Genomic DNA, 18,210 nt, shown 5'->3' with positions numbered 1-18,210 from the left:
TGCTTGTGTACACTTTCAGAATTGTTTTAGGAGCAGCCAAGACTCGGAATACTGTTCGCTACCATATGATGACTGAGGTTTAGTTATTAGATCCAGACCTTGTAGACCTATTGACACAGAGGTGCTTGTACTCTACCCAAGTAGAAAAGGGATAATGGATCTCTGAGCCACATACTGCATAGAGTTTTAAAGATTTACAATTACAGAAATATAGTTCCACCTTGGGGGTTCTAGAGACCATGTAAAACCAAAATAGAATTACTGCCGTATAACTGGTAATTTGTTTAGATCTAGATCCTCTGTTTTTGGGTGCAGAGGAAATCAAAGAGCACAAATACCTGCCAAAAGTGGCTACTAAGCAAGAGACAGAGTGGGGAAAGAAGAGTGCCTAAAACTCCAGGGAGAGAAGGCACTGCAATTAGATACCCACAGCTGGCCCATGACAGCTAACTTGGGCTTGCAGGGCTCAAGTTAATGGGTTATTTAATTACAAAGTGGGAGGATCCTGGAGCTTGGGCTAGTGTTGCCAAATTTCTAATTGCACAAAACCAAACACCCTTGCCCTGCCCAGAGGCTCCCCCCACAGCTCATTTCCCCCCCCCCCCCCCCATCATTCACTCTCACTCACTTTCACCGGGCTGGGGTGCAGGAGGGGGTGAGAGCTCTGGGGTGCGCCAGAAATATGGGGTTCAAGGTGCAGGAGGGGGGCTCCGGGCTAGGGCAGGGGGTTGGGGTGCAGGAGGGCCTGAGGATTCTGGCTGGGGGTGTGGCTCTGGGGCAGAGCCGAGGGTTCTGGAATATGGGAGGGGGCTCAGGACTGGGCAGGGTGTTGGTGTGCGGAAGAGGGTGCGGTGTAGGAGCAGGATTTTATCATTGTACTATGAGAATTAATGTATGATTTGATTTTATCCTGTCAGCCACTCTTTTTGAATAGCAGAAAGGAATGACAGACCAGAACAATCCTTATGACTGATTATGGTCACCCTTTTGTTTTAGGATAAGTTATAATGTCTACTATGGTTTCCTATATGTATTACAAATTAGGCACTCTAGTTAAATATACATTTCTTTGTTTTAAGGTTTTAGTAAGTAAGAGACAGGATCTTGTATTGTATCCATGTTAAGGAGATTAGAGGAATGTTGAGGGCCTGAAGACCCAATGTGAATGGTTTTAGTTATAAGATTTAGCAAGCCTTGATTTACAATGTATTCTGCTGAATATAAAATACTGCTGTCTGTATACCTTTGAAGGTTTCTGTAAGAGATTGTTTGTGTGAATGAGGAATGCATGCATCAGGAAAAGATAAGGTGTGAAGGCCATTGTTATAGCCAAATGGTCAAGAAAGAAGGAGTGAAGAGACTTAACTTGACACCATCAGTGCGCATCCATAATGAAGAGAGGGCAGATGGATGACCCTGAGGTGAAGGCTGGTACCCCTAAGGACAATTGATTAAATCTAAACCAGGACAGGATGACCCTCTCAAGAGGTGTATTGGAATATTAACATCAAAAGATACACCAATTAAGAAGTAACCTGGTCACAAACTGACACAGCAAAATCCATAGACTTCAACAGAGAAAAAAAAGTCTATAAGAACAGGGTGCTCTGCCATGGGGCTTTGAGTTTGTCTCCAGGAGCATCGGATCGCGACCAACAAGAGCCCAGTTCCTCACTCGTGCTCAATCTAACTGGCCATTAGATTGACTCGAGCTACAACAGACTGGTAACTATAAACATCAACTGGCAGGGCAGGGCAGGGCAGAGAAGAGAGAGAGAGAGTGTGTGAGAGAGAGAAACTGAAAAGCATATGCTAACTGTTGTATTTTCACTAAATGTGGCGCATTTGCCTTTTCCTCTATAAAAGATCCCATGTGCTTTGTATATCATAACAGCGGGGTCTGGGAGGGCGTTAAAGTGTGTTGGGGAGTTTGGGGTGTGGACTCCAGCCGAGCGCTTACCTTAGTCAGCTCCCAGAATCGGATGGCATGTACAGCTCTTAGGCAGAGGGGCCGGGGAGCCCTGCTCGCTGCCAATGCCCGCAGCCGCCATCCTCGCAGCTCCCAGCCCATGGGAGCTGTGGAGCCGGTGCTCAGGGCAGCCGCTCACTACCCAAGCCTAAGAGCTGGACATGCTGTCCATTTCTGGGAGTCAGGTGGAGCCAGGGCAGGCAGGAAGCCTGCCTTAGCCCCGCTGCACCTCCAACTGGATTTATTCAAGTTTGTCAGGGGAGACAGGCTGAGGCCTGGGCAGGTGGGCTTGACTGCATGGCACCAAACAGAAGATGGAAACCATGCAAGTTGGACGGAGAGACCAGCCATCTATATAGATGCCCTGACCCACTACAGTGTTCCCTGAGTAATAAGGCATACGTCACTCTCCAAACTGTAGGATGAGTCAAAGAGGATGTAAGTGAAGACTCAGATCCCTGAAATGGGAAAGTAAGATTTAGCTAGCCCTGCATATAAAGTATTACAGTAGAACCTCAGAATTATGAACACCAGAGTTGCAAACTGACTGGTCAACCACACATCTCATTTGGAACCAGAAGTATGGAATCAGGCAGCAGCAGAGACCAAAAAAAAGCAAATACAGTACAGTACTGTATTAAATGTAAACTACTAAAAAAATAAAGGGATAATTTAAAGAAGGATTTGACAAGGTAAGGAAACTTTCTGTGCTTGTTTCATTTAAATTAAGATGGTTAAAAGCAGCATTTTTCTTCTCCATAGTAAAGTTTCAAAGCTGTATTAAGTCAATGTTCAATTGTAAACTTTTGAAAGAACAACCATAACATTTGTTCAGTTATGAACATTTCAGAGTTATGAACAACTCCATTCCCAAAGTGTTCATAACTCTGAGGTTCTACTGCAGTTGCTAGCCCATCTTCTCCCCCACTGGATGATTACAGACAAATAGATAGGTTCCCCTCCCCCTTCTTTTAAATATTGTAAATTACTATTTTGAAATCTGGTATGGAGTACTCTAAAGTCACAACCAATAGCTTAAAGTGGCTAAGAGTTCCTGCAGCTGCCTTTCTGATCCAATTTCCATAGAAAATGAAAACAGAGGGATTAAAAAAAAAAAAAAAAAGTTTCTCTAAACCCTTGTTCGGTCCCTAGTTGGATGCTCATTTCCATGGATATGGAAGCAGGAAACAGCTGAAATTATTCAGAGTCGTGACTCGGTTATTCTACTTTTGTTCCTTCCAACTTTTGCATCCACTGGAGTTGGAACAGAAAGGCAGCCAATAACCCGTAAAAAAGGAACCCCGGCCACTTTTAGATGTTGGCCATTCTCATCAAGTGGCAGTCTACAAGTAAAATAAATAAATAAAAATTGCCTTCAGAATTCAGGTGCCTGCACTCCCAGAATTTTTAGTACTTTGAATTTAGAAAAAGCTGCTGGTGAACTTTCCCTACCTCTCACCATCTCCTGGGCCTTGAACAGAGGTGTGTTTGTTTTTTTTAATTTGGAATGGATAATTGGTTAGTAAGTCCATAACTGTGCTTATAACCAAGATATCTGCACAGCCAGCACCTTCTCCTGACAGATTCCTTCAAGCATGACACAGTAGACCAGGGGTTCTCAAACTGGGGATCAGGACCCTTCAGGGGATCGTGAGGTTATTACCTGGGCGGTTGCGAGCTGTCAGCCTCCACCCCCAAACCTCTTTGCCTCCAGCATTTATAATGATGTTAAATATATAAAAAAGTGTTTTTAATTTATGGGACGGGGGTGTCACACTCAGGCTTGCTGTGTAAAAGGGGTCACCAGTACAAGAGTTTGAGAAAAGTTTTATTTTTGTTGCACTCATAAATGTGCTGTCTCAAACACACCAGTAAATATAAAGGGTAATGGAAACTACTGAATGTACTATTAAATCCAAACCAATTTGGCAAAGAGAAGTGATTCTTGGGTTTTGGAACTACTGAGTAGAATTCAAAACTCAAAATTACCCAGAACTTTATGATGAGACTAGTAAAGGTTGATAAAGAAAACTCTTAATCGCTTCTTTGTGATACAATCTGTGTATATGAGAGTTACTTGATTTGTAACACAGATTACAAAATGTATTTTTTCTGGAGCATATCCTGGAAAATGTAAGGAACTCTACAACATTTTCTGTATAAGGCAAGGTAATTAACTTGCTAGCATAGGGCTGATTTAAAACATACTGGATAGTACCTTATTTTCAGCCTAATTTTTTTCCTCCTTTGAAACCACACACAAAGTACTCCTTGCCCATTTGGATAAGTATAACTCACAGCTAACTCAGAACTCACATGTGTACTTTTAAAGGAGCAGCTAGTAGGCAATTTAATTTTATTACAGTACAAAGGAATCCAAGAAAAGACAAGCCTTCCTAGACACACAGCAACATTGTATGTTGTCACTGTTTTAAGAAAAGGAGAGCCCTTCATGAGAAAAGGTCTAACCCTGAATTTGTTTACTCCGGCTAGGCCTAAAACAATTCTATTTTTCTTCCACCAGAGCCCTACATGACTATAAAGGTCCTGTAGCGATGAGACTTGCTCCCCTACTCTTTCCTTCCGGACACTGATCACAATACCACAAATTGCTATCTGGATGGGAAGTGAAAGACCCTGGAAAGTACTCCTCCATTCCAGATCTTTAGTGTGACATTAGTTTGCACTGCCTATTGCTCATAGGAGCGGTCTTGGCCTTCGCAATAGGAAAATTAAATGTGTTAATTCAAGAGCTGGAATGCTCCAATTATAATTCTGCCAATAAACATGAAAATGAGTGATTTATGACCATTGTAAATCTGATTTTAAAGCTGTATAATTTAAAACGTGCAAAGACCAGATTCTCTGGAAAAAAAGAGAAGTATAGCAGCTGGACAGCATAAAAAGGGGTGATTAAGGGGAGCCATTAGTATCTGTCATAAAAATTGTTATAAGTTTGACTATGTTGATGTATACAGATCTATGTAAGCCAGCAACAGGTACTAAGATCTGGAGTGCACATGCAATACTTAACACACATTTCAGTATTGAGAGTGAGGGAATCAGCCTTTATTATGAGACATTTACATTGTCAAAGAAAGCAGTAAACCAACAAAAGAATTTCTTGTTAAAATATTCAGCATATTTCAGGAAAAAGAATGGAAGCATTTGACTGAGACTTTTTCCAGGATTGATAACAGCAGAACATGCTGACATAGCAAACACATTGTTTTGTAAGAAGTAAGAATCATATATTAAATACTTCAAATTAATTAACTTGAGAGACAGATAGCGGTGAGCTGAGTGTATTACTGCTTAGTTAGATCAGCTTACGTACATTTCCAAGACCTTGCTGTCCCCTTCTGCTGATTCTGCAAGTTCCTGAGTTCTCCTGAGAAATGCAGACTATCTTCAAGTCTCATTAACTTTAGCATACAATACCTTGCAGGATTGGGCCCTGGGTGGTTTTATTAGCATTGGAGGGTGGTTACTCATAAGAACATAAGAATGGCCATACTAGGTCAGACCAAAGGTCCATCTAGCCCAGTATCCTGTCTACTGACAGTGGCCAATGCCAGGTGCCCCAGAGGGAGTGAACCCAACAGGCAATGATCAAGTGATCTCTCTCCTGCCACCCATCTCTACCCTCTGACAAACAGAGATAGGGACACCCTTCCTTACCCATCCTGGCTAATAGCCATTAATGGACTTAACCTCCATGAATTTATCCAGTTTTCCTTTAAACGCTGTTCTAGTCCTAGCCTTCACAACCTCCTCAGGCAAGGAGTTCCACAAGTTGACTGTGCGCCGTGTGAAGAAAAACTTCCTTTTATTTGTTTTAAACCTGCTGCCCATTAATTTCATTTGGTGGCTCCTAGTTCTTGTATTATGGGAACAAGTAAATAACTTTTCCTTATTTACTTCTCTACATCACTCATGATTTTATATACCTCTATCATATCCCCCCTTAGTCTCCTCTTTTCCAAGCTGAAAAGTCCTAGCCTCTTTAATCTCTCCTCATATGGGACCTGTTCCAAACCCCTAATCATTTTAGTTGCGCTTCTCTGAACCTTTTCTAATGCCAGTATATCTTTTTTGAGATGAGGAGACCACATCTGTATGCAGTATTCAAGATGTGGGCGTACCATGAATTTATATAAGGGCAATAAGATACTCTCCTTTGTCTTTAAAAATACACCGGGGGGAAGGGGAGAAGAGATCATAAACATTTTAAACAGAGTTGTTAAAAATAATAAAAGCACTAAGCTGTAAAGTTAAAATTATGTTCTGAACTCTAAAGCAGTTTGACTAGCATTTCATGCACCAATACATACTTACATGCCAGACAGTTAATATTTGAAAAATCTATCCTTCAAAGAGCACAGTTCCCTATGTGCTAAAATGTATTGAAAATCTGGCCATAAGTATTAAAATGGGAACTACTGAGAGGGTTAAGCTCTTTTGAAATCTTTGTTTTTATCTGCATCACAAACTTAACAATAATCACTCTTTTGTGATGTGTATGCTAAGTGTGTGCCTCACTACAAAATAGTCAGAACTGGCTAAAATATTTATGCAGCAACCTAAAGAGTATCAGATGTGTCTTTGCTTACCAAGACCAGTCATGTACTTTTACCACTTCAAAAAAAGTAACCCCCTCACAAGATCACTTAAATGTATGTAAGAAAGTAAATAAGCCAGAACTGTTCTCCCAACAACAATTTATAAGCAGTGTAAGTTGCACTGCAGGTAGCACTGAGCATACCCACCCTACAGGAAACTAAAAACTTATATGCAGTGTTTGTATGTTTATTAGTCTTTCCACAAGCTTTTTGCCTCCAGGAATCAACTATGAGACAAACATAAAATTAAGAAAGTAAAATAAAAATCAAGGCCTGGTCTTTTGATGCTATTTCCACCATCCAGGGACTCAAATGTTATAGAATCATAGGACTGGAAGGGACCTTGAGAGGTCATCTAGTCCAGTCCCTTGCACTCATAGCAGGACTAAGTATTAGACCATCCCTGACAGGTGTTTGTCTAAGCTGCTCTTAAAAATCTTCAATGATGAAGATTCCACAACCTCCCTAGGCAATTTATTCCAGTGCTTAACCACCCTGACAGTCAGGAAGTTTATGACAGGTCCAGGCTCATACTCTCTTTTGACTGAGCCATTCTTGGTCAAGGACCAAGGCAGCTGATTGACACCTTTGTAGCCTCCTGATCCTGGGGGAGGGGGGGCTGGTTCAACTTCCAGCAAAGCCCCCAAAGTTAGTAACCCCCATTGATCTAAATGGGAGTTAGTAAGGATAGGAACTCTTTAGAATATTTCCCTATTGTGGTCCTTCAGACAGAAATTAGAACATATTGTTCCTGAAGTATGGGTCACTTCCCAGATGCAGAAACCGGCTGATAGCTAGTATTGCTGCAAATGCCTTAATAACTGGGCCATAAGTGCTGCCTGAATGTAGTCTGGTATTTTGTTCCCTGCATCCCACTGCTTCTTTTTAAATAAAAACAGAGTTGGGATAATACAAATAAAATGCTTACTTTACTAAAAGGCGCTCTGAATTTGCCATATAGTAAAGCGTTAATTTCATACACAGTATATACTAACAGACTCACAAAATGGGACTCAAAGCTTCACTTTAATTTTCTTCATCTTATTGCTTGTTATGTTAATTGAGTCCAACCTGAGTGCTTTCTCAGACTATATGTAAACAGCCACGGACTTGGATATCAATGATATAATTGTTCCACGTCAATCACAATAAAACTACATTTTTAAAAAGGGAATGGAGCAGAGTTCTTAGGAACTGTACAGCTAAGAGGGGGGAAAAAAACAAAAGAATATTGACTTAACTTGGCTTTGGATCAGACCCTATCAACTCAATGAAGTGTTTGTTTCAAGCAAGCATTGGACTGGTCTCAATTACTAAACTAAGAAATAAAACAAAGTTTATTTGGTATGTTATGTCATTAGAATGTATGAACCAGCTGCTCCCTAAACAACCGTGCTGAATTTGTTGTAATTTGTCAACAGGACTGCTTTTCAGTGGATAACATGAAATTGACATGAGCTGCACAAGTGAGCAAGTTTATTCAGCTCCTGCCTTTTTGACTGTTTACTATATCAATAAAAAAATTCTTGTCCTGAGGCTATTTCTTTATGAGGCCACCTGTTTAAACAAGATCAAACAGAAAAGTGAGAATTCTTACAAAAGACCTTCTTCCAACTCCCTACAGCTAATTTATCAATGAAGTCAAGGACTGAGATTTGCAGTAATGACCCATCCTGAGGTCAGTATTTACCTGAGAAAAGAGGAACTGGAGCTGTAGCAGAGCAGCGGACACACAATGCTGCCTCCCTACAGTCATTATAGTTCCCATTTTCAAAAGAGCTCAGCACCCACAATATAGGCCAGATTTTCAGAATTGTTCCACTCCCAATTAAGCACCAAATAATTGGTAAAATTCTGAGCTCTTTTGAAACTTCTGGCCAGATTTTTCACACTGGGAGCTACTGGGCTCTTAACAGTGTAAAACATCTGGTCCCAGTTGTAGGTGCTAAGCAACTGAAATTCTGGCCCTGGGCTCTTTAGAAAGTCTGGCTTTAACTATTTAAACAGTTAGGCTGCAAGAAGTTCATCTTCATAACAGAAGTGTTTCTTTCTGAAGAGCTCCTTTATTCTGCACAAATGGATAGCTCACAACCCCAACTTGCCAAGGAAAGCGATTATTACTTATCAAGGGAAAATGATGTTTCAAGTCCTCATATCGCATTGGTGAGAAACTGCTCCCATTCCACTCCTGGAGCTAACACTCACCAGCACTCTTGTAATGGAAGTCAGCACAGAAAAGCAGTAGGATACCTAGTCCACCTCTAAGACTTTGTATATTAGTCACTAGCGTAAGGGTGGGTGAGATGCTTTTTAGTAAGTCCATGTGCCTGATTCTGATCTCACTTACACGATTATAAATTAGGATTAACTATTAAAATTACTGTTCACTGATGTAAAACAGGTATAAGGCCAGAATCCAACTCAGTAACTAAACACCTTGTTGTAATAAGAAGAGTTCTAAATTAACACAACCTATGGAACAAAGACTAGTTAGTTTTTGCATTTCATTGAATGGCACCTGCTGGAACTGCTTTCATTAGTGGAATCTGATTTTCCCTACATGTGGGCAGAAGTTGGCTTTCACTGAAATCCATGGAAGCAGGATGGGCCTATGGAATCTGATCCTATACCACCTGGAAGTCAATAGAAACATTCCTATTGACTTTGAATGGCTGCTGAACTTAGCCCATAATGAGCAACTATGCCCTGGTCTACACTGGGGGGGGGGGGAAGAGGGAGAACAATCTAAGATATGCAACTTCAGCTACGAGAATACCATAGTTGAAGTCGACATATCTTAGATCAACTTACTGTGCGTTCTCACGGCATGGGGTCGACTGCCGCCGCTCCCCTGTCGACTCCGCTTCCACCTCTTGGCAGTGGTGGAGTTCCGGGGTCAACGGCAGAGCGATCGGGGATCGATTTATCGCGTCTACACTAGACGCGATAAATCGATCCCCGATAGATCAATCACTACCTGCCGATCCGGCGGGTAGTGATGACCTACCCTAACTTTGTCCAGCACTTCTCTCTTGTTCAATCTTACATCTCAAGTTTAGAGGCTAATGGTACTTTTTCTGCTTTAATCCACACATGAATTACAAATATAGGAACACATACTAGATTTTAAATACAACAGTGATGTCAAAAGAATGAAATTAGCATTGCTGCCAAATAAAAATATTATACTTTCCATGCTTTAACTCTCATTTCCCAATAAGATCCTTCAGGTCATTAAACTATGATCTTTCAAATCCCATATTACACTTGTAAGAAAAATCCGCACTAGAAGTCCTCCAAGTTGCTTCCACAGCAAAAAAAAATTCAAATTGTGTTAAAGATATCCTAATGGATCAAAAGAAGAAATAAGTTGATTTTGTTTATGGTTCCCATATAAAATTCCAGTTTAAGGTCCCTAACCAAAGCAGAGTTGTATTTTGTTGCTTTAAACTATTTCGGAAATCAGCCTGAAATTACTCTGTGCTTCATCACAAAGATGATCATAACTTACAATAAATTATACAGCACTACATAGTACACCTTTAATTTTGGTTTGCATAGAAAAGGATGAAATCGCCAAATATTTTCAGTATAAGGTTTTTGAACATTTATCAGCGTATAAGAGAGTCTACAGTCACAATACTGAATTAAAACCAACAAAAACAACAATATAAAGGAATGTATATACATGTAACCATATTGGAGTGTAAAGAAGTCAAGATGTTTTGAGAAGAGCCAAATGTAAAATATTGTTGTGTGTCTGAAACAGTGTACTGTAAAGTAACTACTGAAAATTGTGGGTGTAGTTATTTATTGGTGGAAAGTGACCAATTAAGTGATTAATTATGTGATTAATTATGCTTTTTAGATACTTCACTACTGTCCTATCAATATGGGCCAGATTATGATACCTGTGCTCACCTTGAGTAGTATCGTACTCTAGGAATAGTCAGACTACTCATCTACTCATTGAATAGGGTGCTCCTGAATGTGAGCAAGGCTATTAGAATCTGTCCCTTAATGATTAAATATATCCCCTCCAATGAAACTAATATCTAAATATCTCCTACACAGTTACAATACACTCCCATTAGAGAAATGTCACCAAACAAGATATTTTTATGCTGCAGAAAAGTAAAGTCACTGTTTAAATTGAAAAGGGAATTATTCCTCTGTCATATCTTCAGTTTATGACCCTCTCTGAAACACAATTCTGAGGAGCACTTGATTTTTGCATTTTAAAATAAAAAAATCATCTTAAATAAAAAGCTAGAGGCCCTTACAATGCCCACACCTATCCTTCATGCAAATGAATCAATTCAAGCACTGGGTAAACTAGACTTTAAAACAGTAACCAACAGTTCCATAAGAAATAGATGAGATTTACATTTATTAACATACTTTAACAGTGCAATTCACTGCATAAACTGAATAGTCCCTCCATGCCAACAGTCCAGTAACTTTTTTGTTTTTAAATGAGCAATTAAATTTGGCAGAGAGAAGAAATCAAAACACTTAAGACATGCTCTAGTCATGATATTTTCAAATATTGTTATTAGTGCAAATAAATACTTCATATGAGACACATGCAGCCAGTTTGGACTCTAATCCTGCAAGCTGCTTGCACGGAGCCCCATTGACTTAAAATGAGTAGCAAGCCGGCCAAGGTACCTGTGCATTGCAGCTTGCAGGATCAGGGCCTCGATGATATATAGGCCGATTCTGCCACCTTTACTCATGTGGAGTAGAAACTTGCTCAGTGAGTAGCTCCACTGAAGTCTGCTTTGGTATTAGTGTGTTTGGGGCAGATTTTTGCTACACTTATTCACCTTACACTTGCAAATTGCACAATGAAATCAATGGAACTAGCTGCTCACTAAGTTATTACTCAACATAAAGAAGGGTGGCAAAATCTTGTCTTAGTCTATAAATCTAAGATAATTTGAAATTTCCAGCACTAACTAGCATCCATCAAAGCACTTACTAGGCATGTTAACACACTCCACCCTCATTATGTCATGCATCCTGAATGCTATGAAGGGCTTGCAAAATGTGTCAAAATTATTTTGCCAGGGAAGCCTTTCAAAGTCAATCCAATAATATTTAGAGTAAAAAAGTAACTAGAAATGTGACATAAAAGCAACTCTTCTGATCAGCACGCCAAGAGAAGCCATGTTTATTTATTTACGGTTATCTTCAGACACACACAAACACACACTTCCCTGCTGCACACCCACAGTAGTTAGTTGCCATTCTGCATGTTTTAATCTAATTCAGGGCCAGATCTTGCAAACACGTCTGCAAATAATCATTACACATGGGAGCAGCCCACATTGACTTCAGTGGCTTTACTCACATAAATAGGGATTTTTCACACAAGTAATTTTTGCTGGGAAATCCAGTGGTTTAGGGCAGCAGCCTGACATTCAGGAGGCCCAAATACAATTCCTTGCTCTGCCAGATTTCCAGTGTGATTTTGGGCAAGTCATCTGTGGATCAGGACTCAAAAAACTACAAGGTACCTGGGTGCCGAAACACCAGATTTAGCAACCTAAACCTAGATTTAGTAACCTAAATCTGTTTTAGACTCCACTGCAATCCATAAAATTCCTGCTGAACCCTGTAGGGGTCTTAACTTACTTGGGTGGGTTACATTAGATGACAAGAGATAGATATTTACTAAGTTTGACACAACAAGAAATGTCTCGACATCTAAAACTGTGGCTTCATCATCCACAGAGTGGACTGAGTTACATACTGATTTGAACTTTGCTAAGTATTATGTACCCAATTTGGACAATAAATGGTCTTTATGTACTTTTTTTTAAGATGTAAAAAATAGCTGACTTTTCGGGGGGGGGGGGGGAGTTTTTGTTTTGTTTAACTAGAATTAACTCCTAGTGTGGTTCTTGTAACTTTAGTTACAACTGTTTAGTTGCAACCTTATTGCAACTAAACAGCTCAACTCTGGTCTGTTAACGATCTGTCTTTTTGTTACTCTTCATGAACATTTGTAATTCTGTATTAATGAAACACTGGCCTTTTTGATCAAGACTATGTACGTAGTTTGATTTGAAAATAGAGCAAGATAGTATTTGGCAGCCACTTTTCCTCACGACTCTTACAAATGATTTCCAATGTAAGATATATTGATGTTTTGAAAATTTAACATGCCAACTGTGTTGGTTATACACTGAAAATTACATACTGTTCCACAAAATACCAGCAACCTAGAAATTAAGCTCAAGACTGATATAACACAAAAGAGAGATGTGTCAAGTTCTATTTCTCACTGAGTAGCAAAACATACTTAATAGAAGGCAATAAAATGTGCACAGAATAACTCAGGAAAATCACTAACTGTTAGAACTGGCATCTGCAGCTAACAAACAAACAAACTTGCTATGTGTCTGGGATCAAGAATCTCAAGGAGCAGCTTCCAAGTCAGCAGTCTGTTATACTTCAGTACAGATTATATTTCAGTACAGATTTTCTTAATATTCATGTTAGCCAGAATCCACTTTAAAAAAGTGACAGCCTCCATAATACAAATAACTGTTTTCTATTAGTATTGTTCAAAATTAATAGATCAATCCTACTTCACAGAGATATCACCAGGATTAGTTAATGTAACCCCCACACAGACCATATTAGTTAAGTATTCTGTTGATCATAGTACAACAGTCTAGTAGCTATCCGTTAAATCTTGAGATCCTACCTCTAACACCCACCCTGAAACACTTATTTCTCTCAGTTAATAAAATAGACATACTACAGTTTGAAAAGCTGCTTTTATGGGATGTGTACTCAGGGCTGGCTCCAGGGTTTTGGCTGCCCCAAGCAGACAAAAAAAAAAAAAAAAAAAAAAAAAAAAGCCGCGATCACGATCTGCAGCGGCAATTCGGCGGAAGGTCCTTCGCTCCAAGCAGGAGTGAGGGACCGTCCGCCGAATTGCCGGACCTGCCATCCCTCTCCCGAGTGGCCGCCCCAAGCACTTGCTTGCCAGGCTGGTGCCTGGAGCCGGCCCTGTATGTACTTGAAATGGAATGAAATGCAAGCAATTTGCTGTAAGTTGACACACTGTGCTGACTAATATAAAAACAGCAGCACCACACACACACACGCTCTGACAGACTGCAATAAATTGTGCACAGAGCAGTTTTGTAGGAAATCACTAACGGGACTAAAGCCAGAATCGCAAGCTAACAAGGCCAGCACTGTCCGTATAAGGAAGCTACAGATGAGCAGGTTCACACGTCTACAGAATCTGGTATACGTCAACACAGGATTTTGTTACATCAAGCTCCCAACACCCTTAACCCGATACTGTCTAATCAAACGGGGTGAGATTTACAAGAGTCACTCCCCCCAAAAGTTTTCTTCTGCACACTGAGAGAATTAAACCAGACATTAAAATAACCTTATTATCGCTTTGAACTTGTCAAGACTAGTCTACGCTATTTTTATCACCATGTGAAATCCATCTAGCAGGATAGGATACCTTTCCCATGCAAGATCCAGTTAGAGCTGTGCATTAGGTTCAAAATTACAGGTCTGTCGCATCTTATGCGCATTTAACATATTACGCGCGATTTCAGCTTTATGCAGTCGGCCAAAACAAAACAAAAAAAGAGAAAAATAACAATTTTAATACTACATGGCAGAGGGGCCAGCAATGCCCCTCTGCCATGTACATTGGCCAAACCGGACAGTCTCTACGCAAAAGAATTAATGGACACAAATCTGACATCAGGAATCAAAATACTTAAAAACCAGTGGGAGAACACTTTAACCTGTCTGGTCATTCAGTGACAGACCTGCGGGTGGCTATATTACAACAGAAAAACTTCAAAAACAGACTCCAAAGAGAGACTGCTGAGCTAGAATTGATATGCAAACTAGACACAATCAACTCCGGTTTGAATAAGGACTGGGAATGGCTGAGCCATTACAAACATTGAATCTATCTCCCCTTGTAAGTACTCTCACACTTCTTAACTGTCTGTACTGGGCTAGCTTGATTATCACTTCAAAAGTTTTTTTCTCTTAATTAATTGGCCTCTCAGAGTTGGTAAGACAACTCCCACCTGTTTATGCTCTCTGTATGTGTGTATATATATCTCCTCAATATATGTTCCATTCTATATGCATCCGAAGAAGTGGGCTGTAGTCCACGAAAGCTTATGCTCTAATAAATTTGTTAGTCTCTAAGGTGCCACAAGTACTCCTGTTCTTCTTTTTGCGGATACAGACTAACACGGCTGCTACTCTGAAATTTTAATACTGTACCTGTAGTGCGGGTGATTCTGCCCGCCATTACACTCAATGTAATTTTGACTATACATGATTTTCGTTTTACACGCTGACTGCGGAATGTAACCCCAGCGTAAGATGCAACAGACCTGTACAGCAAAACTGTGACAAGTGGCTCCCTGGAAGCAAAGGCAGTACTTTGACAAACATGTCTGACCACTTTTTCAACTGGTTTGGGGCATAAGTTCTTTTGTTATTGTTTTACACACTAAGGATTGAATTTCTTGCTGCAGTCTAGCCTCTTGGAACATTACAAGATTCAAACAGCAGAAGGTGAACAAGCTTTGGAATAGTATCAGAGGGGTAGCCGTGTTAGTCTGAATCTGTAAAAAGCAACAGAGGGTCCTGTGGCACCTTTAAGACTAACAGAAGTATTGGGAGCATAAGCTTTTGTGGGTAAGAACCTCACTTCTTCAGATCCAAGTAGCTTTGGAATGAAAGGGAGGGGAAACTCAGTTCTCCAATGCCTTCAACTAGGAGGAAATTCTTATGTAGAAACTAAGTAGCAAAGCTTCACTGGAAGTAAGTTGGGTCATCAGTGAGTGGCACCATCTGCTCTTCCAGGAGCTAGGAAATATGTGGCCCATCAACACCTTGTCATGCATCTCAGGCTATTCATGGGGGAGAGGGAGGAGGACTAATTACTTAACAGGCAAGGGTGAAGACAGGGGCAAATCTCTTCCCCAATAAGGGGAAAGATCCTGGCTTTGAACATTAGCTTTTCAGCCAGTGTAGGTCTATATTTGTGTGGTTTGCCTTACTGTTTGCTAAATACATTATGAGCCTCTACTTATCTGCTTCCTAGTCAACAATTTGAAGATCTTTGACTAGTTCCTCCCCAGCAGGAATTTCACGATCAGTAGATATTCATACACCATGAAGAAAGCACTACTCCCTCCTCTTCTCCCAACCCCCTCCAAATAAAACTGTTTCAGAAGACACACACACAAAAAACATTCCCTGTTTCAGCAGAAAGCGGTCACGCAGGGCAAGTCACCCAAGAGCCTAGAGTTTTATCTTTCAGATGGACGTTGCACAGTAGGCAAAACACACGTGCAACCAATTCCGCTGAAACTCACAAGCCCAAAGCCAGAGCTGGCGATGCTCTTGGAGAGCCTCCCAACAACGGGGCTTAGCAGCGCCAAGCTGGGAGAACTATCGGAGAGTTTTAAACATCTCCTCAAACCACAGCTACAAATCATCATCATCAAGCCACCGGGGGGGGACGGGCCGCTAACTTTCCAAAATTTCTCCCAACTTCCAGTTCGCCTCTCGCTGCAACACCCCCCAGCGCAGAGAATCCACCGCGAGCCGGAGGGGACCTGGCGAGTCTGGGGCAGCCCAGCCGGGCGGGCAGTTTCCCCGCGTCTCTTGTAGCGGGTCCGGTCACGAATGAATGAGCCCGAGCCCTCCTGGAGCGCAGGAAGAGGGGCCCGGCTGGAGCTGCCCCCCCCCCCCACTCCTCACCTGCGGGGATGGGGGGCAGCGCGGTGTCCGCTGCCCGGCTTGGCGGCGCGAGCGGGAGAGCCAGAGCCAGCAGGAAGAGGAGGATGGGGGGCTGCCTGCTGCCGTCCAGCGCCATCTTCACCCCTCCAGTGGGACGCGCAGCCAGCAGCTCCCGTTTGCCCCGCTGGAGTTGGTCACGCCTCCCCCGCACCACTGGAGGCGCCGGGCTCCGCGGAGAAGGGGGCGCTGCTGGGAAGGAGCTGAGCGGGGGGAGGGGGAAGCGAAGCCTCCCCTCGTAAGCTCTCCGCCTCCACCCGCCGCAGCAATGGGCTGCCTGGGGACGCCTGACTCCTCCTCCGCTCGGGGCAATAGGCAAAGGGCCGCTCCAGGGCAGGCGGGGGCTTTATGAGCTTAGCGGCAGTGGGAGGGTCCCGGGCAGCCGGCAGACACCCCTTCCCCCTCCGGGGGGATGGGAGCCGCGGCTGCTCCTCCTGCAGCATCCCCGCTATTGGCTGCGGGAGCGGGACTGGTTCAGGCAGGTGGTGGGATGGGGGCTGCAGTTCGGCCTGGCCCGTGCTGGGGGGACCGAGCCGCGCAGAGCCGGCTCCGGAGCCCGGGGAACAGCAGAAGCGGCCCAGCCTCCAGCCAGCGTGTGGGAAACTTCGCACAAAGCTAACTTCGTTAGCAAAGCGAGGCCGCTGCCCCTGTAGTGCCCCGCGCGGGGGAGCGGGAGAGCCCAGTGGAGTCAGGCGGAGCTCAGTGGCTGAGCAGGTCGATCATGGGAAAGGGGATGGGAAGGGGAGACACTAGGCCAAAACCTCCCCGGGTGCACGGGAGCCTAGCACCGTGGGTCTGGTTCGGGGGCGGCATTATCCCGCTACGTTGCTGCTGCTAAGTCTAGTGTCCTAGCTGTGGCTGGCTCACCTTGTAGGATTGGCTGCCGGGGGTGCAAGTTGCCGTGCATTGCACTCTGCTACAGGCAGTGATTTTTGCTATTTCAGCTCCCTCTTAAGTGTCATGTGAAGAAGTCGTGTAATATGTTGTCTTATCATCGAGCTGCACTTAACTCTTAGAGCAGTGGTTCTTAACCTTTACTGCAGCCTGAACTTCTTTGGTTCTCAAAATATGTTCTCGTACCCCTTATCGAAAATCGTTGAAGTAGGTCAGTTCTTTAAACCTAGAAACATTTTTATTTGTATATTACAGTAATAGTTAAAATGTATAATATTAATAAATATATAGGTTTGATGAAACAAAGTAGCTGTACTTATGTGCCTGTCAAGTATCAGAGGGGTAGCCGTGTTAGTCTGAATCTGTAAAAAGCAACAGAGGGTCCTGTGGCACCTTTGAGACTAACAGAAGTACTGGGAGCATAAGCTTTCGTGGGTAAGAACCTCACTTCTTGCATCTGAAGAAGTGAGGTTCTTACCCACAAAAACTTATGCTCCCAGTACTTCTGTTAGTCTCAAAGGTGCCACAGGACCCTCTGTTGCTTTTTATGTGCCTGTGTTTAATTTGTGTTTTCGATGATTTACCTTCTAAAAACTCGTATGTCTCGCACCCCCGGAAAGGGCATCTCGCACCCCAGGTTAAGAACAGTATGTGCTTCGAAGTGGGTGCCTGTATAACGCCAATATTCTATTTAATTAATATAAAACTATTTACTGGCTTGCAGATTTGGGTTTTATCTTGTTTCTACAAAGCAGTGCTGTCCTTCTAGGGCAGGGGTTCTCAAACTGGGGGTCGGGACCCCTCACAGGGTCCAGAGGTTATTACATGGGGGGTCACGAGCCGTCAACCTCCACCCCAAACCCCACTTTTCCTCCAGCATTTATAATGGTGTTAAATATACAAAAAATT

The 18,210-nt window shown here is 42.3% G+C and overlaps 1 protein-coding gene across 3 annotated transcripts in view; it reads right to left on the bottom strand.

Annotated features, from left to right (window-relative positions):
• PLOD2 (procollagen-lysine,2-oxoglutarate 5-dioxygenase 2) overlaps positions 1-17,103 on the bottom strand; it is a 73,354-nt gene extending 56,251 nt beyond the window's left edge. For all 3 annotated transcript variants that reach the window (XR_010590630.1, XM_005303281.5, XM_005303282.5), the window contains exon 1: positions 16,372-17,103. Coding sequence is in view for 2 of the 3 variants with exons in the window: in XM_005303281.5 (XP_005303338.2) it covers positions 16,372-16,486 (115 nt within the window). In the remaining variant the exon portion in view is untranslated. The remainder of the gene's footprint in view (positions 1-16,371) is intronic.
• Positions 17,104-18,210: the final 1,107 nt, after the last annotated feature.

Source organism: Chrysemys picta, chromosome 9 (assembly GCF_011386835.1).
Source record: "Chrysemys picta bellii isolate R12L10 chromosome 9, ASM1138683v2, whole genome shotgun sequence".
NCBI classification, from domain to species: Eukaryota; Metazoa; Chordata; order Testudines; family Emydidae; genus Chrysemys; species Chrysemys picta.
Note: the sequence above shows the minus strand (reverse complement) of the source record. Positions and strands in the feature narration are given on the sequence as shown.